This window comes from Gasterosteus aculeatus, chromosome 5 (genome assembly GCF_964276395.1).
Source record: "Gasterosteus aculeatus chromosome 5, fGasAcu3.hap1.1, whole genome shotgun sequence".
Classification (NCBI taxonomy): Eukaryota; Metazoa; Chordata; class Actinopteri; order Perciformes; family Gasterosteidae; genus Gasterosteus; species Gasterosteus aculeatus.
In genome coordinates, this window is record NC_135692.1 from 16807497 (window position 1) to 16832077 (window position 24581).

Below are 24581 nucleotides of genomic sequence, written 5' to 3' on the forward strand. Positions count from 1 at the left end.
AGATTTATGATATAAAACAAGGCCGATCAGCCCGCCCGGCTCCCAGGGGCCCCTCCTGCACGGAGACATCACGAGGACGCCGGGAGCTGATTCATGACGTCGATGCATCTCGTCGGTGTGTTGACTGACAACACGACTCCCAGTTCACCTTCAATGCCTTTATTTTTGTCTCAAGACTTCCGCCTCTCTGCTTCGCCCGCCGTGCAACGCAACGCGCCTTTAGAAGGCCGAGATAAACGCTGCCTGGTCACGTTACGCTCAGTGCGCGCTGCTCCTGTGAGGAGATGAGGGTGGAACAGGAGCAGGTTTTTCTATGAACCAGTTGTAGGTCCAGTGTGTCGTGAGAGGAACAAACAAGTCGATGGGGTTCATCAACTCGTGCAAACACACGTATTGATCCGGCCTCAGTCACACCAGACGAATTCACCGCGGCCGTCAGAGGAGACGCAGCGACCGACCCGGTTCAGTCACTTTGCGTCGATGTCGAATCAGAGAGCCTCCACACTGAGGGATGAATAAGCACAGTACACGTCGCCTACGTAAGTCCTCCTCAGTCCAGATATGGTTTCCGTCATTAGCCAAAGGTCAGAGGCCAAAGAGCCGAAGTCGAGGCTTGAAACCGCAGCCCGCTTCGTACCAGTGCAGCTTCAACGCAGACACACAACAAGTCGTGTTCTTTATTTTCCATAAGAGTGTTTTTCTTTGCTGAGCGACTGGGACCAGAACCCGGCGCTCGGGTCCTTCACAAGCCCCTCTGTCTCCCCCCGACTGGTCCTCAGCTCCCGGGGGAGGAGTCGTCATCCGGGCCAACCGATTGGTGGACGCGGCCTCCCCGCCGCGCAGCGACCCCTGCGTGACCCGACGTAGTAAAGGGGACAGACGCAGCCCCGTTGGACTCTTCCTCTGAGGGACAGGCCTCAATAAGAGAGAATATACCGTTGATACAAATAGAAACACTTTTACACATTAATGGATTCAGAGTTTATTATAACTCGCTCACAGGCGCGAGGAGGCGAGGAAAGGAATCGAGGGCGCACAACGGAGAAAGACCCACTGTGAATAAAGGTGCAGCCTCTGCTCCAGGTGTGTCATGAACGGGTCACCTTCGGGCCGTGCCCCCCCCCCCCTCGCCCCGCCCCCCAGGGCCGGAGAACAGAGCGGCCCTTGTGCCCTCGGGACAAAGCTGCTGCTGTGAGCCCGTGAGGACCTTGAGGAAGGACACCTGAGCACCAACGCCCCCCCTGCTACCCGCCTCACATGGGGGGGGAGGGGGTTCCTTTGTGGGTGTTTTATGTCTTTCTGCAGTTCTTCTGTGTCTCCTGTTGTTGTTTATGTCGAATCCATTAAAACATTTCTGAACCCGAATAAATACAATAAAGACAAATTCAGCTGCTCGAGTTTCACTTGAATATTTGAACCAAACATCGTCAGTCAATCCGAGAACATTTCAGTCTGAGCCGATGGATGAAAGGGTCACATTCCAGATGTTTCTGGGGACCAACGTGTGGGACGGACGCGTTTAAGATGTCAGAACTTTACACACTGAGCAATAAAGGCCGATGGCTCGTTGACATGTTCTTATCTTATCTCTGTGTGAACTTCCACAGCGAGAGTTACTGTTGATCCTCCAGGGTTTCCCCCAGAAGCCATGGGGGCCCATGGGGGCCCATGGGGGCCCGCGGGGAACCGCCGGGTCGTGTGAAAAGTTTCTACAGCATCAAACTGAAAGAAAAGTGCTTGTCATGTGCCTGGTTTAATCCACCGTCCCCTCAGAGCCCCCCAGGAAACGCCTGGCGGAGGTGAAGCAGGGAAAAGGTGTTGAGGGAAACCTAATCCTAAAGGAGGGGCTCGGGGGGGCCATGCGTAGTCCTCGCATAGCCGACATACTTAAGAGATTCTTCTGATGTGACCTACAAGCTGAGACCACGCGGTGACCTGCATCCACTCACATGCTGCATGAAGGGAATCTCTGCACCAGGGTCACGCAGTCAGAGGCACCGCCAGCGCTCGGGTGGTTACAGCGACTCGCTTGGCGCCCCCAGTGGTCTGGAGAGGTAGTGTCTCTTCCTCTACCAAACCTCTCATCCTGCTGCAGGAGGGTCTGACAGGCCACCCCCTCAGTCCTGGTTCTGGTCCCCCTCCCCCTCACTTCCCGAGGAGGAGGACGAGGAGGAGGAAGAGACGCTGCTGAGGAAAGCAAAGGTTTTAGATGGAACCTCCAGAGAGGCTTCTGGAAGGAACCATTACACCAAATGGTCCCTGTGGAACTTCTCTTAGGAGGTCCTGGGTGGAACATTCACAGACTGTTGCAGAGAAATAACATGTATTTCTGCTAATGACAATTAATAATGAAGGGAAACAACAAATTAAATGTAAACCCACATTTGGACTTCTTTCTGGTCTTCGTTGGTTCTAAGTAGAACCTTCTGAGCGCTAACTTTCTCCCTCAGCTGATCTCTAAACACTAGAACAAGATTCAAACCCTCATCATGACATCGGCCTATAAATAGAACCAAATCTATTCTGAAATATATGAAATATGAACGGGGCCAGTAAACTGACGTATTGTGATAATGATTCGTCCCCATCGAGGCCTTTGTTCACTGTGCGTACTCAGAGATTATCACTGATCCACCTGTTCTCTCACAACAATGTCAGCAGCCTTTTAACGCCGTGGGAAGGTCTTTGCCTGAGGGGGGGGGTCATTGTGAGTGGGCTTCTGGTGAGATAACATGCACCACCACACACCTGGTATCTCACGCCGGGCTGAGCAGCTGCCGTGTTTCCACACCGCGTTGCCATGGATGTGGTTCGCAAACACTGAGGCCTGTGAGGAGCTTCTCCTGCACACACTAAACACACACACATCGCCGCACGCATCACTGAAGGGGTCAAAGGTGGAGGAACTGGAGGGTTAGGAGACGTTCAACGGAACAAATCTGCTTCCGGGGGTTGAAATGCTCTGATCTCAGCTTCAGTAGAAAACAGTTCAAGTGACAAAATGTCCTGAAGGGTTGTGAACCCTAAACAAGTTAATGTTTTCTCAGACACAGCGACGTTTACAGGAATATAGAAGGGTTTAAAAATGTATATTACCTTCAAATATACACTTTGATCTAGTTACTCCGCTGGCTGTCGTCATTTCTAAGCTGAATGTTTCGCATGTTGCTCTTTGAGTTTTTACATCTACAGGTGAGAATACGAGCTTCCATCTTTCTTTCTCTTGTGTTTGCTGCTGCGGGGCAATTAAGATTTGAATAAAAATAAAAATAAATGTACAGGGCAGCTTCCTTGAATGAAATATACTTTGTTTGAAATGTTTGTTGGATGAAGATACAGACAGTAAAAATCACAATCAAACACAAGGCTTGTTTCCTGAAGGAAAAACAAACACACCGAATCGGCCCAGTCTGTTTGTTCTGCCTCAGCTGATGACACAATGAGGCATTAACAGTTCTTTTAGCAGTGCAGTTAAGTGGCAACGATACAAAATAAACCCAAAGGCACTTATCAGATCATAAACCCCTGATAGAAGGATCAATAATATGTATATATATGTCATATTGTTTATTTATAGGACCATCTCTGGTTGATACAAGTTGTAGTTTGATGTGACGTTTGCATGATGAGCTTTATTCTGAGATGTCAAAGGACAAACCGCCACCTGCTGGACATCATTAGGAAACGCAGCTCGTTTTTTGCGAACCTTCCTATTGGTTAACGTTTAGACGGCTGCTATCTGATTGGCCGCGTCATTTCCAGTCGGCCAATCAACGTGCTTGTTTATCTCCACACAAAAGGTCGCAGTCGGATCTAAAGCGGTGGATCCGGACGTCCGGGAAGGAACAACTTTACAGTTCAAAGAAAATGAATCACACGGATAAATAACCGAGCCTCGTTTTCACCGCGCCGATGCTGAGTTTTGGTGTAAATGTGGCGAGGTCGTCGTTGTCTTTACAAAAGGTCGGTAGCTAAGCTAACGGTAGAGAAGCTAACGCTGCTAAGCTAGCATCAAAGTTGACCTTTCCTCAGGACACATCGCTGGTTAATGTTAACACGTTTCAACAGCTCCAAGTGTTATGTTTCATTTATTAGCGAGAAGACGAGTGTTCCTACATGTAGCGTTAGCCGTTTAGCAGCTAGTTAGCTGTCGTTACGTCAGGACTCGGAGAAGCTAACGTTAGCTAAACTTTGCGAAGTCTTTAAATCGTCGTTATCAGATTTCTCTTTTTTTCTTCGCCTCTAACTGACGTTCAGGCTTTTAAATATTAAAGCACATCGCTGAAAGTCACAGACTAGGACACGTAAGTTAAGTTAAAAATACACAAACGTAACTTGATTAAATATACAAGACTTATGTGTGTGAGATGATGATGATGATGATGATGATGTTTTTTCACGTGTTCCTAATCACTGTACTCACAAACAACCCGACCGAGCCAATGGTCACAGCCGCAGTGTCCTCTTACACCTACAAATACATGAACTTCACATTCAAGATGCAACTTTATTGACAAGCTGCAGTGTAACACGCAGCTCCTCCACGGTCACCACGAAAGATTCCAACACTTAAAATAAACCGTTAGAAGAGGAGACCTCTTAACTTGATGGATGTAATTCGGCTCATATTTCACTCTGCTGTGTTTCAGCTGTGCGTCCTGTCCCTGCTACACATGAGACGTCTGTCCCATCTCTGCCCGCTGCCATCGCGGAGGAGATGCCTCTCAGCTGGACCAGGTTCTCCTGCTCCTCTGACACCAACGAGCTCCTCTGGGGGCTCTGAGCCAGGACCCGACCACGCCACCTCCGCCTGGTCCACGGAGCGCGGCCCGCCGCCGCCGCCTCCCACCCACTGCTGCATGAGCGGCTGTCACAACTGTGTGTGGATCGAACACGCGGAGCAGCTGCTGGAGTATTACCACGACGGAGGAGACCGGGCGCTCGCCGCCATCGAGGACAGCGTGCTGGATGAGAACCTTAAAACCTACCTGAAGATGGAGATAAGACTCTTGAAAAAGACATGAGCGAAGAATAGTTGCTGTGAGCGTTCTTAGTAAGAGTTGAAGCACCTTAGAAGAGGCTCCTGTCGCTGTGATGGGTCTACCTCCACATCTCCACTGCCTCCTCCGGTGGATCACACGCTGCAGAACATCTCAGAACTGTCAGTGATTCATTGTCGTGCTCCTTCAGCCACGTTTTGCACATTTGTTTTATATGTTTGAATTGAAGTGTTAACGATGTATTTTTGTATATGTCTATTTAAGTATCTTAATTATTTATTTTAAATGTATTTAAATGAGTTGTTAAATAAAGGTTTCAGAGAGGAACAGATATTCCTTGATATCACATTGTGACTTGACATTAATAATTATAGTACTAATATCAGGTTGTATCAACGTTTCCATGTTTGCACATCTGTTGATTGAAAATTTATAGAAAAAAAGTTGGAAAATGTTAGGTAAATTTTTTTTTTGAAAAGGTTAAAAAAAATTCAGGAAAAAAAAGTTGTCTGAATGTTTCCTTGAAGGTAAAAAGTTACCTTGGATTTCAAAAAAAGTATTTAAGTCAAAATATTTGTCAAATAGTTTTCAAAGAAAAGTCAAAATATGTCAGAATAATGTCATGGAAAATAAACAGAGCTAGAATGTTTTGGAAAAAAAATCCTAATATTTTGTTGGAAAATGTTATTAGGTTAAACATTTTTTTGAAATGCATCAATTACGCTTTTGCTAAAACCTGGAAAAGATGCGGATGTTATGGACCAATATCTTGTCTAAATGCAGATTACAAGATGCTGGCAAAGACCAGGTGTCCACAAAGTCGATGCGGTGGAACTAAGTGTGTGTGTGTGTGTGTGTGTGTGTGTGTGTGGATGTGGGGGGTGTAAAATATGTAAAAGTGCAATGTACAACTATAATGATAATAAAATAAATAGGTGGATAACTGAAAAAAGTAAAAAAAATATTAGGTTAGAAAATGTTTTGACAAGAAAGTCCAAATATCTTGAGTGAGTGAGTGTGACACCAGAGTTTGCATACATACCCCCCCCCCCGTTGGCCTTGTTGGTAGGCGGGCGCGTCCATAATCTGGTGCTCAGCCTACATAAGAGGGCCCCTGAGCCCCGCCGGCCCTCACAGCGAGCCCAGCGTCCGACCCGTCCTGCTCCCGAGCAGCTGGTGAGTAGAAGCTCCACCACATGCACCACCTCCACCACATGCACCACCTCCACCACATGCACCACCTGCACAGACTCATGGAGGCTCAGTGCTTCTGCTTTAGAGAAGAAGGGGATGTGAATGTGACGGGATGCTTGAGAGGACAAAGACCGGGTTCTCATTTGGGCCGAGGTTCCATCAGCTGGAGGTGATCAGTAGAATCTCCATAAATCATTAGAGCACAATGACGTTTACTGATCGAACCCTTAAGAAATGGAAATATGTGCAACACACATTTTTCATTTAAGAGCAAAACGATAAAACGCCGCCTGGGTGAAATTGAAGAATTACAGATGACAAATGATTACGATGCACTACAATAGATTTACTAATAAGGAAACAGTTTAACATTCTTAATTCTGGAGTTTTAAAGATATTTTTAACATTTAATACGTAGATTAAGAGATGGATCACGTGATAACTCACTAAGTTATAGAAAAGAGAAGAAACTTCAGCAGCTCATTGACTCATTATATTGTGTTTTCTGCCATGTTATGTTTAAATATCTAAATGCGGCATTTTGTATAGATGCAAATGGACAAAGCAGTGAAATCCATGTTTTCTTGCTACTGGTGGGACCGATGTGATGGAAAACAGACTTCGATATCTGCTGGACCATCACTTGACATGCAAGGTGTGATGGTTAAGCCGTGTTCAGACCCTCACAGCGTGCTCAGCGTTCCTGCCGGCTCGTCCTTGCTCTAATGAGATTACCGAGGGCTTGAAACAGAGAGTGTGGGGGGGGCTTATTAACTTGAGCCAGGGATTATGGGAAATTGGGTCATCCTCACAGAACAAGGTGGTCCAGACGTTGGGTCGGTGTGAGATATGAGTGAGAGGATTAAGGCCTGTCAGGTCAGACAGGTGAGATGGAATCAGTTCTCACCCCACGTTCGTCTTTCTGCCTTAAAAAAAAAACAGCAAAAGGCGCCATCCATCGCCACGACGACCGGCCCGCAGAGAGACGAAGCGAGCAGCAGAACCCAACCGGCTGAAGAATGAATCTGGAGCTGCCCAAAGCTGACATCAAGTCGGCCACCCGAGTCAGCGGGGGCCCCGCCACCCCGCGCAAGGGGCCGCCCAAGTTCAAGCAGCGGCAGACCCGGCAGTTCAAGAGCAAGCCTCCGAAGAAGGGAATCCAGGGGTTCGTCTCCCATGATGCTTTGCTCTTTTCATGTTTGGAGGTCCAGAGGTGTCGCTGTGTGTGATTGTGTGCGTTTTTCCTTCAGATTCGGGGATGACATCCCAGGAATGGAGGGCTTAGGCACAGGTGAGCTGACTTTAGCGTTGAGCGTTGTGATCTCAACCTCCCTCCTGTGCCTCTCTTTATGTCTTTCTTTGTTTTGCAGACATCACTGTCATTTGCCCCTGGGAGGCCTTCAATCACCTGGAGCTGAACGAGCTGGCCAAGTACGGCATCATCTGAGGCCCTGTGCTGCTTCTCGCTGCCCGGAGATGCTTCAAAAAGAACTATTCCACACAAACTACCACAACCAAATGTAACAAACACAAAAAAATGGAAAAAAAGAATTTCCACAAAAAGATCTTTCCTTCTTAACCGGATTCTTCTTTGACATTACAAAACATCTGCTCATGTTTAGCATCTGTCTGTCACGTCCTTTAGATCTGCACTGCTGCTTTAAACTGCTCTTCTCCTACTATTTACTATCTGCTCACGGACACAACATGCAACAAACATGGCCGCCTCACATTGAGCTAAAGAAACGGACCCGTGGCGTGTGGGGAGACGTTCCTGCTTCACTTCAACGCCGGACGTGTAAAATCCCCAAACCTGAATCATCTTCAGGTTCCAGCGTGGCGTTTCAGCAAAATGCTGTTAGTCACTAAAAAGCCACGAGAAGGGAATAAATGTCCCTCCAGAATATCGTTCTGCTTCCGCCATTAAGTTTGCTTATGTTCCACATCCTTTCTGATGTTTCTGACGTCTCCCGTGTTTAATATTAATGTCTGTGACAATCTGTGGTTTTTGATCATTTCTCACACATTCACACATCGCTGTGTGTTTAAATATGTGTCTTTAAGATCTGTGTTCTAGCTGTTGCATCTTTATTCAACCATTCATAGGATGTATAAAGGAGCTTTGTACTCTCTACAAGATGTGGAAACAAATAAAGTATTAAAACAAGAAAAATGAAAGTGGAGATTTATTTAACATCCTAAAAAATGGTTCCTTTGAAATTACAATGCCCACTTGTATTTTAACTTGTAATAAACATCCCTTCTCTCCTAGGGCTAAAATGGGTGACACTCCCATTAAAGTAAATATAGTAGTGGTGTATTTCATATGTACGTGTCAATGATATGCCCAGAGATAGTAACTAACAGCACTGTGCTGTTGTGCCTCTGATAACATTTGACATAATTGTATTTATCTTGTGAGTACAGCTGAAATTGTTAAGCTCTACATTTTAAAATACGGTCCCTCTATAAGACGGGTTTTAGTTATTAAAACATGTACGCACTGCATTCAAAATAATAATCGGAACGATACAAGAGAAAATGCTTGTTCCGGCCGTGGTCGTTTCGATGTGGGACCAGTGGCAAACGGTCGGGCGCTAATGTCTGCAACACCCGGTGTTTGAGTTGTGGGATGGAGTTTCGTTGACTGACAGTAACGCTACGTGAAATTTCTATTAAGTGTCTCTGTCTACTAACGCAGCGGTATCTATCGGAGCGCGCCCCCCGGAAACATGGCAGATGTTATTGTAAGTAAGGCGGCATGTTCTCTTATCGGTCGTGAGGGGGTCGACTCGGCTAACGTCAGCTAGCTTGTTAGCCGAAGTCTGGAGTGATGAGGCAGCAGAATTAGCTCGGTAGCTAGCCGATCGTTAGCAAACAGCCAGTTGGGCCTGTTTAGCTAACCCGGTTAGCATTAGCTATTTGGCTAGCTGACGACATCCGAATAATAAGAGCCATTGTTGAATACGCGGAAAGCGACATAAACCGGCGCATTCAGAAACATAAATGGCTGAATTATTGATTCTCATGCACACGTTTTGAGCCAAACATTAGCCGGCGAATGCCTGGTGGACACAATGGAAGCCAAGATGTTGTTGATTCATTAAAAGTGGTACTTTGTTGACTAACCCCCCCCCCCCCGCCGCCCCCCTCCGCACCGTGACAGCGTTAGTTAGTGTTGCCCGGCTAGTTGGCATATTAATGTCACAGTACAGGAGCTGTTTGTTCAAAGTTAACAGTATATTTTTTTGCACTGTCATCGGTGTCCTAATGTTCTGCCTCTGTAAGGGGGGAGAAGCGACCTTGTTATGATTGACAGGTGTTCACATAGAAGCTAGTTTGAGTGACAAACAATGGAGCTCTTGCACGACTCACTTTGGATTGTTACCTTAGACCTCTGAATACAAATGATCTCTTTCTTTCTTTGTAGGTTGTCAGGGTACAATCCCCAGATGGGATGAAGAAAATTGCTTCTACCAAAAGGGAGACGGCTGCGGCTCTTTTAAAGAAGGTACCATATGCAATGATAATAACACCTCAGTCTTTTAAAAAGTATTTAACCAGCCGTTCATCGTCACATTTCAGTTCTCTGGCTCCCTGTGAATTTTTGAGTCAACTTCAGCATTAATCTCTGTTTGCGTAACTTATGCACCGCATTTTTCTATATGTAATGTAATCTTGTATTTCTACGGCTGAGTCAACGTCGACACATGCATTGTTGTCCCAAAGCATATTTTTGTTTCCCTGCCTTCATTGTTCATTCGGGCAAGAAGCTGCAGAAAGTTCTTCCACCAGATTTGATTTCGTAGAGCGTAGTAAATTTAATTGTTTTGCACTTTACAACCCAAGCACTACAGATAATGATAACACACATCTAATGGATCATTTGGGCCTCAAGTTGTGTATTTATACACCTATATGCATACGTACACACTCGAAAATAATGACAAAAGCATTGGAAGCAGTAGATTTAAAAATCCTAAATAGAGCTGCATTCCAGTGAGAGCAGAGCGTTGCAGCAGCACCTCATGAAATATGGATGCATCTGTGTTCAGGCAGGATTGTGTAGCCTGCAGATCAATGGAGGGAGTCGTTTTCAGTCCCTGCTGCTTTGAGAAAGAAACCATGGCTTTAAGAGTCAGTCTGAGTCCTGCAGCTTCTTATTTCTGCAGCAGAGACAGAAAGGATGAGGCTCAAAGTGACGTCCTGTCTCATACAGTCTCACCCAGCATACAGTAAAACATATCTTACTTTGTTTTCTTTTGTGTGTCTTCAGAGAAATACAGACCTTTGTCTGGTTCTGGTTTTCCTCTGCTTAGATTTACCAGTACTAACCTCATGATAAATAATTACTAGAGCTAGATGTTTGTGCTGGTCTTATTTTCTTTAGATGTCACTGGGTCATTGCGGCTCACTTAGATCTGTGTTCTGCATTTGGTGTCTTTGGTGTTTTTCCTGCGTCACTTCTAAAGTTCACAAAGAAAAGAAGAAAGAAACAAATGCGTGAAGGCTCTCCAGGACGAGAGGAGTTTTAGTCCATGTGACACAATGATTCCATCCAGTTTAATCACCACGCTGCATCTTTTCTCTCTCAGGTGGCCAAAGAGTTTGGGTTCAATACCAACGGGTTTTCTATTTACCTGAACCGCAACAAGACCGGCGAGATCCTTTCCCAGAACAAAACTCTGAGCCTGCTGAAGATCAAGTGAGTCGCTGAAAATTCATCAAAATCATATCAATGACGATCTGCTTCAAGGAATGAAAACTCCCGTCACACATTGTGCCATTCGGACACAAAGTAGAACTCCGATATACAAACTCTCCTTTATCCGAAAATGTTGATTCAATGAGTAAAAGTTACTTCTTGTCTCATCTTCCCTGTAGGCATGGCGACATGCTGTATCTGTTCCCTTCAGCATCCTCCTCCTCCTCTGGGGAAGTCATGGACACCGCCACCCCTCACTCATCTTCATCCCAGCCGTCCGTCTCGTCTTCTTCATCCTCTTCTTCATTCTCTTCTTCTTCGTCCTCCATGATCCCACGGTCGTTCTCAGCGCCACAGGTCCAGGAGGACGAGATCGATCAGTATCTGACCAAGCAGGACGGGAAGATCTACAGAAACAAAGATCCACAGCTGTAAGAACGAGACCAACTGGGAAACAGCTGAAATGCAAACAAACATCGGAGGCTGAATGGTTCTGTTTTTTCTTGTTGCAGATGTCACCATGGTTCCCTTGGAAAATGTGTGCACTGTGTACCGTTAGAGGTAAGATATTTTATATATATAAGCAGCACTGCTGTTACGCAGGTTTATTCTGATAGTTCTTCTTTTTGTTTTTTAAATATCAGCCTTTTGACGAAGACTACCTGAATCACCTCGACCCCCCAGTGAAGCACATGTCATTCCACGCTTACCTTCGGAAGCTGACTGGCGGAGCTGATAAGTGAGAGGTTTTCCTTTTTGTCCGTGTGAATCCTCGTCTTTAAAGTCTATCTGAGCCTCTGATTCGTCCCCCGCAGAGGGAAGTTTGCAGCTTTGGAGAACATCAGCTGTAAGATCAAGTCTGGCTGTGAGGGCCACCTCCCCTGGCCCGAGGGGATCTGCACCAAGTGCCAGCCCAGCGCCATCACGCTGAACAGACAGGTAATATTATTATAATGAGAAAATCAGAAGACAACAAAGCATATCGTCGAGCTGAGGATCGAACGTCTCAAACAAACAAACCTCTGCTCGTCTGTTTGAGCCTGAAGTTTCTCTCTCTCCCCCCAGAAATACAGACACGTGGACAACATCATGTTTGAGAACCACACCATCGCCGACCGCTTCCTGGACTTCTGGAGGAAGACGGGCAGCCAGAGGATGGGCTACCTGTACGGCCGCTACACCGAACACAAAGACATCCCGCTGGGCATCCGGGCCGAGGTGGCCGCCATCTACGAGCCGCCGCAGGTAAGCGAGTCGCTGACGAGGCCGTCACAGATGGTTGGAAACAGGTTAAAAACCCACAGTTCACAGGACATTTACCTTTTTTGTTTCTTTAGAACTCATTTAATACTTAACTTGCACGCATCTACATTCCCTCCTCGGCCTTGTGGATGTTGCTGGTTACACATGTTGTCTTCTCATTCTTCACACTGCACATTGTTTGCAACACCGTTCCACTGGAATAAAAGGGTAAAAACAAAGCTTTGCTCTTTTGTCCGATGGTAACGCCGGCCTCGTGTGACTTTCAGAATGCAACTCAGAACAGCCTGGAACTGGTGGACGATCCGAAAGCTGCAGCTGTGGACGAGATCGCTGCCAAACTGGGCCTCTGCAAGGTGGGCAGCCTTCTCTCTGTGACCCAATGACCTTTAGTAGACGTCGTTTCACATCTTTCACTGACGCACTGTGTGCAGACTTTGTCTTTTAAGACTCCGGGCGGGTTTGAGCCAGTCTGTCGCAGTGATCTGAACCTGAGCCTTTCTGTTACTCTTGAATGTGTCTGCATAACGTGTTCTTACCTCCGTTAGGAAACGGGACACGCGGGATGGAGTCTGGTCTTTAATGTCTTTGTTGTTTTGGTTCTTGTTTCATCAGACCAACAGCCAGAAACAAATTTGTGTTTTGTTTTTTATTATTCGCTTTATCAACGTAAAAAAAAAGGAACATTTTGGCGTATTCTCCTTTTTAATACATGATTTAAATCGATGCGATTTCTGGTACATGAACCCGCTGTTTTAATCTCTGGGCTGCATCCAGGTGGGCTGGATCTTCACCGACCTCCTCTCTGAGGATACGAGGATAGGAACCGTCCGCTTCACGAGGAACCACGTGAGGATGCAGCTCGCTCGCCCTTAAGACCACCTGCCCCCCCCCCCCCCCCCCCCCCCCTAAACACTGTCCCTTCTGCTGTTAGGACTCCCACTACCTGAGTGCAGAGGAGTGCATCACAGCCGGGTACTTCCAGAACCTGCACTCAAACCCGTGCAGACTCTCTAGAGACGGACACTTTGGCTCAAAGTTTGTGACCGTGGTGGCGACAGGTACCTTTTTGTTCACAATGAAGTTAAAGTAAAGGGCTAAATATTCCTATTTATACTGTAGTTATTGTCTAAACTTCATTATGTGGTATGAAACAATACTTGTGAAAACTCAATTGACTCAAGCGATCTACGCCGTAAAATAAAAACATTAAAACACAGTTTGGAACGGAAGAAGACTTGGAAACAGAGTTTAGATCCAGTGATCATCTGTTAAATAGAGCAGCTGCTTTTGAAGCTTGAATTGACATTGTTGACAGTCTTTACTGAACCGTCAGTCACATGTAATCGCACAACAAGTAGTTCTGAGAAACCTCGGTGCCCTCCGTGTTCAATAGATTCCTCTCGAGTATCTGCATTGAGTTCGTAGTAATGTTGATGCCACTGAGGCAGAGTAACACAAGCCAGGTGAGGGATCGAGGCCGGAGGTCACGTTCACCTGGTGTAACGAAAGGAGTCGTATCGGTGAGCTCAGTCAAACAGCGTGATGCTGATGATCATACGTGATGTGCGTGTGACGCAGTGGTGGAGTAAATGCTTTGAGCACAACAAGGAAGCTGCACAGGAAATGATGATTCAGAGAAATAACCATTTTCCAGTTGTAATTTCTGCACTACTCCAATAGTGATTTAAATATGAATACATTTTAAAATAGTGTACTTGTTTTGTTCTATAAATATCAGCGTCATCGATTCAAGCGGCCCCGATAATTCTTCAAACTAAAGCCTGAATCCACTTCCTGTCTGCAGGTGGTCCAGACAACCAGGTGCACTTTGAGGGGTACCAGGTGTCCAACCAGTGCATGGCTCTGGTGAGGGACGAGTGCCTTCTGCCCTGCAGAGACGCTCCGGAGCTGGGCTTCGCTAAAGAGTCCTGCTCGGAGCAGTACGTCCCAGACGTCTTCTTCAAGGTGAGCCCTGGGCCAGTAGATATGTATACGCATACCTTCGTGTAATGGAGTGCGCTTTGTGTGGCATTGAGTTGACCCATCCAGATGTTGGGTTTCCAGCTGTTAAGATTTGACACTATTTTTTTCTCCTTTCATTCAAAAGGACAAAGACAAGTTTGGAAATGATGTCACATTTCTAGCTCGGCCACTTCCTGTGGAGTACCTCATCATAGACGTGAGTCGGACTTGTTGTTTTCTATGGTCAGCTGTGTGTGTGTGTGTGTGTGTGTGTGTGTGTGTGTGTGTGTGTGTGTGTGTGTGTGTGTGTGTGTGTGTGTGTGTGTGTGTGTGTGTGTGTGTGTGTGTGTGTGTGTGTGTGTGTGTGTGTACTGAACGCACTGTGTGTGTTTTCTTTCCCCTGTAGATAACTACCACGTTTCCAAAGGACCCCCAGTACACCTTCTGCTCCACACAACGCTTCCCCATTGAGAACCGAGACATCCTGGGAGAGACGCAGGTGAGTCTTTGGTCCTTTTTACCTCTGATTGACCCGTCATGGTGAAGACATCGAAATAATCACCTGATACAGGTGGCGTAAAAAAAAAAATGAATCCATACGTTTGTTTGTTGACTAATTTAGTTGCGCTTCACCCGAGAGGCGTTCAATGACCCATTTGAAATCAGACACCCGAATGCTAGATCGCTTCAACTTGTTTTAAACACCGACTTGATTTCATCAAACTGAACATCCGGTTGAGCTCAGAGGAAGTTACACGTCCGTCTCCTTTGTCGTTTGGTTGCCTGCAGGACTTCCACACTTTAGCGACGTACCTTTCCCAGTGCACCTCCACGGCATTCCTGGACATCGTGTCGGACTTCCATCTGCTCCTCTTCCTCGTTACCAATGAGGTCATGCCCCTGAGGGTAGGTCCCCTCCTCCTCCTCGTCTCCTGTTGTGTTGTGCAGAATGCTTCTACAATGACGCCACGTCCTTCTCCCACCTGCAAGCGTTTACAGCTGGATGTGGATGTTCTCTATAGGATCCAGATTTACAAAACGGCGAGCTAGTGGTGCGTGATGGATGGATCAGAGTGTGTGTTTGTGTCTGCAGGACAGCATTGGGCTGCTCCTGGATGCTGTGAGGTCTTCTAATGAAGATCTGGCTCAGACCTGGAAGAAGTCCGAGCAGTGGGCCACCATCGAGCAGCTGTGCAGTAAGTGGCAGCTGCTCACTTTGTGCACCAGTGCTGAAACAAGTTGCTTGCAGCCATCTCACATTCACACTTTTCTTGGTATACTGAGATAAGGAGATGTGAAAGTGTAAAAAGGGTTCGAGGGTCCTAATCATGATTTACACAACGTTTATGCGTCTGTTGTCTAATAATGAAGAATGTCTAAAAGTTTTACTCCAAACTAAAATGTTCCTGGTGATTCGTGTGACTGTGACTGTTCATTTAAAGTCAATCGCTGGTTTGATTCCCTTAACGCCGCCCTCCTGCCCCCCCCCCTTCAGGCACCGTGGGCGGGCAGCCCTCCAGCTCTCAGGGTTACGGGGCCACGGGCGGCCCCTCGGTCCCGGCCTCCTCCTCGGCCATGTGGTCCTGCCTCCACTGCACCTTCATGAACCAGCCCGGCACGGAGCTCTGTGAGATGTGCAGCCTGCCCCGCAGCTAAAGACCCCCCCCCCCTCCTGACTCGCCAGTGACATCGCTGCGCCAGGACCAGATGCGAGATTTGGACGCCCTTCGAACCCCCCCCCCCCCCCCCCCCCTAACTTTTTGTTGTTTTTCTTGGCCCCCCCCACCTCACAGACGTGAAAGAGGATGCACTCGTTTACATCAAATTCATCCAGTAAATCAGATAAAAAACAGACTGTTTCTTTTGTATCCCTCACGGGGCCGTAGCTCGTTGCGCTTAAGCCCCCCCGTCCCCCCCCCGGCCCCCCAACTGATTAATCAGCCCGGTCAAATGAATCCTGCTGTGACGACAGGCAGCACAGACTGGAGTGTTTGGATGTCCTCGTGCATCATTCTCACTGCGTTTTGGGTGAATCTTGCTGTGTATAAATACAATTGAGGAATGATGATGTTATTTAATTAAGCTTTTGTTTGTTTTTTATCAGATTCTAGCGTAGTTTTACATTTTGAATCTCCAGCGTGGATCCACTCGGTAAGCTCTTTGCTTTTTGGTCCTGGCCCCTTAAAGTACAATCATCCCTCAGACTCCCCCCAGCAAGAGAGCTTCTGTTTCAGTATTAAGTTACTATAAAAGTCCCAGAGTGGGAAAGGCGTGCACAAACACCTCCACCCCCCCAACTCATCCTCCACCTGCTGCAGACGTAACCAGTGCTGCTGGTTGGTTGCAGTTGTAGCTTCTGCACAAAATGCTCATGCTGGCTTATTTTCAGAATGTTGTGTCTGATAAAATGACATCATCATCGTCATCGTCGTCAGTGGCTCAGTGCTTTCCGCTCTTCGTCTCGTCGCCCGGAGGAGAAAAAGATGGCCGACATTTCACCGTTTGTCCTGACGTCCGTTTGTGGATCACTTTTTATTCAACTTGAGCTTCTTCCAGCAGGAGCTTTGCGTAAGAGGAGTGAAAGAGGCGGAGCCTGAAAAAGTTAACGCACGAAAAGAAAAAGCCTCACTTACAGACTCATTTCACTCCCCAAATCTTAAAATAAAACTAAGCATTTCCTCCAGTTGTGTGTGGCACAGATGGATGGGTGGTGCGTGACGAGGTGTTTCCGTTCTAAACCCTTCGACGCGTTTTCTCTTCGGTGAGACTCATAACGAGTTCGGTGGCCTCTCGCCTTGTTCCCCCGGTGCGTCTGTGAGGAGGTTCAAAGGTCACGGGCCTCCTGGGTTCAGAGGGCCGGCCGGCGGCTGTGGATCGATTGACGCTTCTCGCTCGGCGCTCGATGTTGGTTCCATTGACAGTGAGAGTATTATTTTATCTGTAGGTTCATTTAGTTTCAGGAGTTCTGGAGCCTTTTCCTTTTCTGTTGGCCGGCGGTTTGCAGAGCGAGCGACTCGGAGCTCACGAGGCGCCTCCCACTTGTGTGCTGTTCACTTGGATTTGAGACAAAAATAATAATAAAAAAACAAAGTTCTTATTGCAGATAATGTGTTTGATTTCAATAGAAAGTACTTAGAGCTCATTTGTTGTATATTCAGGGCAATAATATACAAAAGAACTGAAATACTTTAAAATATTTTATTTTGAGAGAACCAAAACACTGAAACCTTCATTCTCTCACTTTTATTTTCTGGCGTTCTAATGAAGAAAAGCTCCTTTTAGATCCACTTTGGTTTCCGGTTTCTACTAGAACGCGTTTATCTGCTTTAACGTACAAACGCATGAGTCTGCCCGGCTGCTTATTGGCTTTTCACTGCCTGTCGCTTTAAGAACCCCTCCTCTGATTGGCTCGTGAGAAAAAATCAAGTCTCCAAACTTCAACGTCACACATTTCATATTTTGTTTTTCCAGGAAAAATTTAATTGGATTTTGAAATACAAACAAAAGTCTTTGCTTGTAAACTGGGATGGTTATTTTCTGTTTGGCCTCTGTGACGTCGCCCGGCGTCCCACACAGCTGCAGAGTGTAGTTCTCTCTGGATACCCGCCATGATGGATCGGTACCGACCCTCCTCAGGACCGCAGATGGAGACCAGATGGAGGACAGGAATGTGTGACCCTTAATCCTCCCGGGTTCATATCGCAGCGCTTTATTCATATTTCCCGTTACAAGTTGTTAATAAAGCGGCGGGACGTTGTTTCCTAAAGCTAATATAATAATAATAATAATAATAATAATAATAATTCAGTTATCTAATCTGAAACAAGCAGACGTGGAGGCTCTGCGGGTTTGGGGTGGAGATATATATTCGATGGGTGGGGGGGTCCTCCCCCCTCCTCCCCCTGGCTGGAGCCCTCGAGCTGCAGGCGGTGGTGCTTGTGGTGGCTGTCAGGATGAAGGCCGCAGGCCTCGTGCTCCTCTGCTCGCTGGCCGTGGAGTCCGTCCATGGAGGTACGACGACTCACAGCAGCTTCTTCTTGGTGACGTTTCAGGTTTTCCTCGTGATTTGTGCTGAAGCGTTTAACAGACATATTTAACGTTTTTAAACGTATTTTAGAATTGTAATCGATCCTATTTATGGTATTTACACTTTAGTACCAAAAGGTTTACGGTTATTATCTAATGAGGAAATAAGTTTATTTTTACTTTCTGAAGGTATAGATTTAGTTTTTATACTTTATACTCCTTCTTTCCTGTAAATGTTTCTCATGTTTCATCCCCTTCGCTCCTCTTTCCTTTAACCACGTGTTTCTCCTCCTCTGCAGCAGCAGCGAACAGCGGACGATGCTCCAACCTCACGCTGGTTCTGGACAACTGGAAATACGCCATCGTGACGCGGGTCCGAGATCTGCTGCTGCGCGACCACAGCGCGGTGCTGCCCGACTACGCGCGGTGAGGACGCGCCGCGGAGCGCGTTGTGTCCCTCTGTTGTTGCGTCACGCGTCTTTTAGCGGACGCTTCTGTCCGAAGACACACAACGAGTGCGTCTCGACTTCTGCGTCGCGTTGAAGTCGCGCCTCTTTTGTCGCTGTGTTAATGTTTTTTGTGTCTTTGCAGTTGCTAAAGATTCATGAATGAATCCTCATGCAACAAAGGATGAATAACACAATTCAGTATTAGCCCATTCGTGACAAACACACAACTAAAACAGCAGTACATTCATGCTGCGCATTTTGTAGTGTTTTTTTGTTTGTTTTTGTTGGTTTCTTGTAGTCTTTTAATGTGTATTTGTGGTTTTAAGTCTCTTTTTCCTTTTATAGCTGTTAATCCATATGTATCCATTCAAAGTAATTTCAATATTTTCCTGTGTTGTTGTGAGTAATGGACGTTAAAAACCTTTTTTAAATTAATATTTTGTAACTTTTTGGACCTCCCAGTTTGTTTGTTTTTTCAAAAATACTTTTCGACCTTATCGTTTTTCAATTATAAGGTCAATTATTTTTAGTTTAGTTTTTCAAAATAACATTTTGACTTGACTCTTTAGTCAGAACATTTTTTTACTCTTCATTCAAATGTTTATAATATTATAATAAAAAATACTCTTTTTCTTGTGATATTTTTTGACAACATTTTAAACCTGTTTTTCAAAGCATTTTCTGACTTTTCCTTCAAAACGTTTTTCGACTTAACATTTTTTTTTTAACCTTTTTTTATAAACCTTATTTGACATAAAATAGTATAGTTTTTTTTAAACCTAAAACGTCTTTTCCCCCCCAGGATCCAGCCTCTGTCCGACGCCCTGCGAGACCTCTACAAGGACTTCAACGGCCTCAAAGAGCGCCTCTCTCAGTTCACGGCCAGGTTCGACCGGGTGGAGCGCTTCGTGGACGGCGTGCGATACGGAAGGAACCCTCCACCCCTCCGGGGGCGACCGGGCGAGGCGGAGCCTCCAGGACGGAGAACCAGGGTCGTAGTTCGGAGGGTAAAGAAACCTGCAGGTCCAGAGAAGTGAAGCTGATGAAGCTCCGAGTTCAACGGGATCACTTCCTGTTTCATGTGTTTATGAAGGAGACATTTCTGTCCATAATGTCTCCAAATGAGTTCATAGACCCGCTGAGGTTCCCCACCTGCTACATCTGACTTCATGAAGGGTAAAGCAGAAAAAGGATGTTTGAAGTTGTTTCTCGTCTTTTATTAGGAACCCAAACAATGAAAACACATGTGACACAAAAGTAATCAAATATAACCGTTGATGAATTGATTTGTATCTTTCAGGGTGGAAACATATCTGACTTTTCTCACTGGACTGCGTCTCATAACCTCCTTTTTGAAAAGTTATACATATAATTGAAGTTATACATGTTTTTCTTTTAATAAAAAAGTATATTCTACCACATCAGTATCATTTTTCTCTCTGTTTAGAGTTATTTTTAGAGGTTTAGGTATAAATCTCTCTACAACTATAGCGGTATATTTATAGATTTCTATACAAAACACTGAACTCCTAAATTCTAGATTTAAATATGAAATAACTTCATTCAAACCCGGACAGATCACAGGTTTCGTGTCCTCCGGCATAGAAACTGAAAACTCCCAACGGGCCCCTGAACGCAGCATCAGTTTCTAGTCTGATGAGAGTTTGACAGAAATGAAACTGAAAGGACTGTTTCTGCTTCAGGCACCGTCGAGAAAGAGGACACTCAACCAACACCGAAACGCGTGAATTAAGCGGCGACGTTTGAACCGGAACTCAGTCAAACATCATTTAAATGTCAAGTCACTTTTTCCGAATCCACAGTTTGTCCAGAAACCGTTTGGGTCGAAACTAAAGTGGCGTCTTCAGGGGAGCAGATGAATTTATGGACGCTCCCTGGCAGTTACATACGGGACATCAGGGCAGACTTAACAAACGTTTCCTCAATGTTTCTGACAAGAGTCCTCGAGACGTTCTGAAACTGAGAAGGTAAGTAAATCAACTCCACACAACTTATGTGTCATTTAGTGCAGCTTATTACAGCTGAGACCTTTTAAACACAACTGTGATGTCATCATTTATGTTAGAAGGATAACAACTGAAACCAGCTCAGCTAAAACATTAAAGTGTGTTTTATAAATTTGAAAATAACAGATCGTATATATATATAGATAGAATATATATAGATAGAATATATATATATTGAATGGTAGTTTTAGGTGTTTCAGGATTACCCATGTGACTGATTGTTTTATAATAGCGTCGTCATCTTCAACTCGTTGTACTTTGTACAAACATGTCTCTGCCTGTCCCTTACTGCACATGGAGGACCTAAGTACCTTTTTCATCTCCAGAGACAGATAACAGGGGACCAGTGACCCCCCTCTGGAAAGGAGTCCTCCACAGATGGAGGAGGGTGGAGGAAACACCCGCAGCACCGCTGGATCCAACGCGATGGAGGACGTGGTGACCAAAAAACGTCGGAAAAGAAATAAGGTAGAAATGCACGAGTACAGATTTCAGAGCGTGACGTAAATTAAAAACCAGCTGCTTGGTCCTTAAGTAGGTTTCTCGTGGGTTCCAGGAACGAGCAGCAGGCGGCTCCAGCAGGAGGAGCAAAGACAAGGAGAAGAAGAAGAAGAAGGGAGGTCAGAGAAGGACAACGAGCGCATCCAGCGCTACGGAGGATGCAGAGCGGAGGAGCGAAGGAGGGGTGGAGGCGGTGGAGGCGGTGGAGGCCACAGGAAGCCAAACGGAGGAGCGCGGCCCCGTAGAAGCTCAGCATGTGGGTGAAGACGGCGTGCAGGATGTGAGAGAACGGCGCCCCCCGGACGCCAACATGGTCCCGGCTCAGACCCAAACACGGAGACACAAAGGGGCAAACAAGCACACGCAAACTGCACCCGTCTCCCAGAGGAGCCAGGGGACGCAGACCGAGTCCTCCGGGGCAGAGACAGGCCTCGAGAAGACAAAGAGGAGCGAGGAGACAACTGCGGACAGAGGGGGGGACGCCGCTCCGACGCCGCTACAGCAGAACGAGCCGGCGGCGTCTCGGACCCCCGACCGGGAGGCCGGGCCTGAGGAGGAGAGCCCCGAAGCGAAGTCCTACGCCAAAGCGGTGTCTGGAGAGGGAGGGCGCGAGGCCTCCAGGGCGCCAGACAAAGACACGGGACCGCTTCCACGCACTCGGTACGCCGCACGCCGCAGCGCTTCTTTATGAATGCAGAGCCGTCCGCTCTCAGAGAGGAAACATGACTCACGATGGTTTCTTCTCCGCCCACCTCCACCTGTCAGCTGCAGCACCTTCCTGAAGGGAACACATTTAGGGTGAAAGCGTTCGGTTTGACCATGTGACCTCAGATGCACGTAACACTATTCTCTCTCCCACCAGCGAGCGGAGCCCGGCGAAAGCTCCGCCTTCTGCTCCGACCTTCACCTTCCACATCCACGCCGTGCTGGACAAGAAGTTCAACTTCAAGCAGGAGCGCGACGGCTTCCTGCTGTGTTACGATGGAGGGTTTTCACCTCTGAGGACGACGCAGTCCGTGTGAGTGTTTGACTGGGTTCAGGTTTCTTCATTACAGCAGTAAATACAAAATACAATACAAACGTAAAGGATGCTTTAGGGCGGGGCTACACGCTGATTGACAGGTGTGCCACAGACGCAGACGGCGTCTCCACGTCCTGCTCAGTACAGTTAAGGCAAGGCAAGTTTATTTGTATAGCGCTTTTCATACACGAGGCAGACTCAAAGTGCTTCACATCATAACAGTTCATACAATAAAGTGAAATAAAATGCAGGAATTAAAAGACAATTAAAAACAGCAAATACAATTATAAATTAAAATCTTATTTAAATTGTTTAATTAAAGGCAGAGGTTAAAAGTGCAATGTAGGTAACATTTAGCAGAAGGCGAAGCTGAACATAAAAGTTGTCAGTCTTGTTTTAAACGTGTCAGAGTTTAAGTCTTAAATCTTCAGGAAGTTTATTCCAGCCGTTTGTTGCGTAGTAACTAAATGATGCTTTCCCATGATTTGTATTTACTCTGGGAATCACTAACAGATTGGTGTCAGAAGATCTTAGTGATCTTGAAGGCTTATGTAGTGGAAGCATCTCAGTGATGTACTTTGGCTCTAAACCATGTAGTGATTTATATGTGAGCAGTAGGATTTTGAGATTAATTCTCTGACATGCTGGGAGCCAATGTAAGGATTTAAGAATTGGTGTAATGTGCTCTAGCAGCAGCGTTCTGAACAAGCTGGAGCTGCCTGACAGTTTTTTTTGGAAGACTTGCAAGGAGACCATTACAATAGTCCAGCCTACTAGTTACAAAGGCATGTACAAGTGTTTCTAAGTCTTGAGCTGACATGAGCCCTCTAAGTCGTGCTACATTTTTGAGGTGGTAGTAGGCCGATTGTGTTACTGATTTGATGTGACTCTCCAAGTGTAAATCTGAATCCATAATAACCCCCAGATTTCTGGCTTTATTTGATGTTTTCAGGGACAGAGAGTGAAGGTGTTGGGTTACTTTAAACCTTTCTTTTTTAGCACCAAATACAATGATCTCAGTTTTGTCTTCATTTAGTTAGAAATTAGAAATTTTTACACATCCAGTCTTTGATTTGCTCAATGCACTGGCACAGGAGATCTATGGGGCGATAGTCGTTTGGTGATAGCGCTACATAGATTTGGGTGTCATCAGCGTAGCAATGATGGCCAATTTTATTTTTTTGCATGATTTGTCCTAGTGGGAGCATGTAGATGTTGAATAAAGTCGGCCCTAAGATCGAACCTTGGGGGACTCCACACGTTACGTCGGTTGTTCCTGATGACTGATACGAAGTCACCAATGGAAACAAAATAGTTCCTGTCTTGTAAGGTCAGATGTGGTGTCGATAAGCCGAGCAGCTTCCCTCCTCGCGTGTCTTTTGTGTGACTCGGTTTAAAGGCCTGAAGTCTCGCTGCTTCTCTTGGTTGTACATTCGTCGATGTGTCAGATTACGCTTCTTACGCCGGCAAAGAGCTTTGTCTTAAATCCAAGGTCCAATCCAATTGAGTCCCTCCACTTTGCTTCAGGAAACTAAAGCACGGATGTCTGGTAGAAGCAAGTCTTTCCGTTGAAGAAAAGGACTTGAATAGAGGCGATTGGTGGAGGTATTGGTACGGAGTAAAGCAGCCGCAAAAAGAGATTACAGAAATCATCATGAGAAACTTTCAGATTCCATCGGACCGCGGCGTGAACGGTAAGACGAGCACGGACATTCAGCACGTCCTCTGGCGGCTTTCGGGCTCGAGCTTCTAACTGGAATCGGCCCGTTTCTTCCTCTAGAGGTGCACCTCTACGAAGGCTTCATCGCTCGGGACGATGCCGGTTTTTGGAGAAGTGGCCTGAACATGTTGTTCCAGAAATCCAAAGCGGCGGAGGTGTCGGACGCCTGGCAGGCCTCGGCGAGGACTCTGCTGGACCGGATCTTCCAGGCGTGGACCCCGTCAGACAAACAGAGCACCCTCAGCTTGTGCGACAGCCTGGTGCACTTTACACGGAGTCTCGGCTCTGCACACACGAGGATGACGTTCCCAGACAGCTCGCATCCCCCTGTGGTCCTGGTAGGACATGAAGCAACCATTAGATCCAATACCCCCCCCCCCCCCACACACACACCAACCACGTGTTTCTGTTTGAATTCACAGACCTCAGACCTGATTGCAGAGACTTTGGTTCAGATGTTGAAAGGCGAGCCGAAGGAGAAGCTCCCTGAAGGCTGGAGGAGCAGCGGCCCTCTGGCTCAGGGCCTGTCCGTCTTCTTGGTCACCGCCAGGGTTGTCATCAACCTCGGGCCGAGGATCTGGACTGAGCTGGTTCTCCTGGTGTCTTCAGAGGACGCCATGGACACCAACCTGGACCGGATATCTGGCGCTTTCCAAACACCACAACAGTGAGTGGAATGAACCCTAAAGGAGGTTGTGACCGCGGATCACGTC

General features: G+C 46.5%; 4 protein-coding genes and 1 long non-coding RNA gene across 9 annotated transcripts in view; 4 read left to right on the top strand and 1 right to left on the bottom strand.

Annotated features, from left to right (window-relative positions):
* Window positions 1–695: 695 nt before the first annotated feature.
* Window positions 696–4476, bottom strand: LOC144407944 (uncharacterized). The gene is made up of 3 exons (XR_013467660.1): window positions 4424–4476; window positions 2749–2852; window positions 696–2187 (listed from the first exon to the last, which is right to left on the bottom strand). It is a non-coding gene; the product is annotated as an uncharacterized LOC144407944 (long non-coding RNA).
* A 1634-nt stretch (window positions 4477–6110) lies between these two features.
* pde6gb (phosphodiesterase 6G, cGMP-specific, rod, gamma, paralog b) lies at window positions 6111–8367 on the top strand. Its single transcript, XM_040177206.2, has 4 exons — window positions 6111–6176; window positions 7137–7359; window positions 7445–7485; window positions 7565–8367. Exons 2-4 carry the CDS (start codon window positions 7214–7216, stop codon window positions 7639–7641), a joined length of 264 nt encoding a protein of 87 aa, XP_040033140.1. The 5' UTR covers window positions 6111–6176; window positions 7137–7213; the 3' UTR covers window positions 7642–8367.
* A 338-nt stretch (window positions 8368–8705) lies between these two features.
* On the top strand, window positions 8706–17226 carry nploc4 (NPL4 homolog, ubiquitin recognition factor). The gene is made up of 17 exons (XM_040177207.2): window positions 8706–8941; window positions 9625–9705; window positions 10790–10899; window positions 11079–11330; window positions 11412–11460; window positions 11544–11638; window positions 11715–11838; window positions 11965–12144; window positions 12429–12515; window positions 12937–13008; window positions 13094–13220; window positions 13967–14127; window positions 14270–14341; window positions 14531–14623; window positions 14914–15030; window positions 15218–15320; window positions 15620–17226. Exons 1-17 carry the CDS (start codon window positions 8927–8929, stop codon window positions 15778–15780), a joined length of 1899 nt encoding a protein of 632 aa, XP_040033141.1. The 5' UTR covers window positions 8706–8926; the 3' UTR covers window positions 15781–17226.
* Window positions 17225–20018, top strand: LOC144407945 (uncharacterized). Of its 4 annotated transcripts, none has more exons than XM_078102636.1 (3): window positions 17225–18135; window positions 18450–18576; window positions 19402–20018. In XM_078102636.1, the coding sequence occupies exons 1-3, from the start codon at window positions 18078–18080 to the stop codon at window positions 19634–19636; spliced, it is 420 nt and encodes a 139-aa protein (XP_077958762.1). In that variant the 5' UTR covers window positions 17225–18077; the 3' UTR covers window positions 19637–20018. The 4 variants fall into 4 exon arrangements, with proteins under 4 accessions (XP_077958762.1, XP_077958760.1, XP_077958761.1 ...); XM_078102634.1 differs by having other exon boundaries at window positions 17918–18164; XM_078102635.1 differs by having other exon boundaries at window positions 17918–18164; window positions 18453–18576.
* A 230-nt stretch (window positions 20019–20248) lies between these two features.
* The window catches only part of rnf213b (ring finger protein 213b), a 29021-nt gene continuing 24688 nt past the window's right edge, over window positions 20249–24581 (top strand). For both annotated transcript variants that reach the window (XR_013467661.1, XM_040177210.2), the window contains exons 1-7: window positions 20249–20587; window positions 20953–21094; window positions 21183–21787; window positions 21990–22145; window positions 23676–23842; window positions 23929–24206; window positions 24291–24535. Coding sequence is in view for 1 of the 2 variants with exons in the window: in XM_040177210.2 (XP_040033144.2) it covers window positions 21005–21094; window positions 21183–21787; window positions 21990–22145; window positions 23676–23842; window positions 23929–24206; window positions 24291–24535 (1541 nt within the window). In the remaining variant the exon portion in view is untranslated. The remainder of the gene's footprint in view (window positions 20588–20952; window positions 21095–21182; window positions 21788–21989; window positions 22146–23675; window positions 23843–23928; window positions 24207–24290; window positions 24536–24581) is intronic.

Bases quoted from the DNA above. Each gene is read 5' to 3' on its own strand.
- pde6gb (XM_040177206.2), top strand. From the start codon at position 7,214: ATGAATCTGGAGCTGCCCAAAGCTGACATCAAGTCGGCCACCCGAGTC. The intron at 7,360-7,444 runs GTTCGTCTCCCA...TTTTTCCTTCAG, and splicing joins CCGAAGAAGGGAATCCAGGG to ATTCGGGGATGACATCCCAG. The intron at 7,486-7,564 runs GTGAGCTGACTT...TTTGTTTTGCAG, and splicing joins AATGGAGGGCTTAGGCACAG to ACATCACTGTCATTTGCCCC.
- nploc4 (XM_040177207.2), top strand. The intron at 10,900-11,078 runs GTGAGTCGCTGA...TCTTCCCTGTAG, and splicing joins CTGAGCCTGCTGAAGATCAA to GCATGGCGACATGCTGTATC. The intron at 11,639-11,714 runs GTGAGAGGTTTT...CGTCCCCCGCAG, and splicing joins CTGACTGGCGGAGCTGATAA to AGGGAAGTTTGCAGCTTTGG.
- LOC144407945 (XM_078102634.1), top strand. From the start codon at position 17,996: ATGGGTGGGGGGGTCCTCCCCCCTCCTCCCCCTGGCTGGAGCCCTCGA. The intron at 18,165-18,449 runs GTGACGTTTCAG...CCTCCTCTGCAG, and splicing joins CTCACAGCAGCTTCTTCTTG to CAGCAGCGAACAGCGGACGA. The intron at 18,577-19,401 runs GTGAGGACGCGC...TTTCCCCCCCAG, and splicing joins GTGCTGCCCGACTACGCGCG to GATCCAGCCTCTGTCCGACG.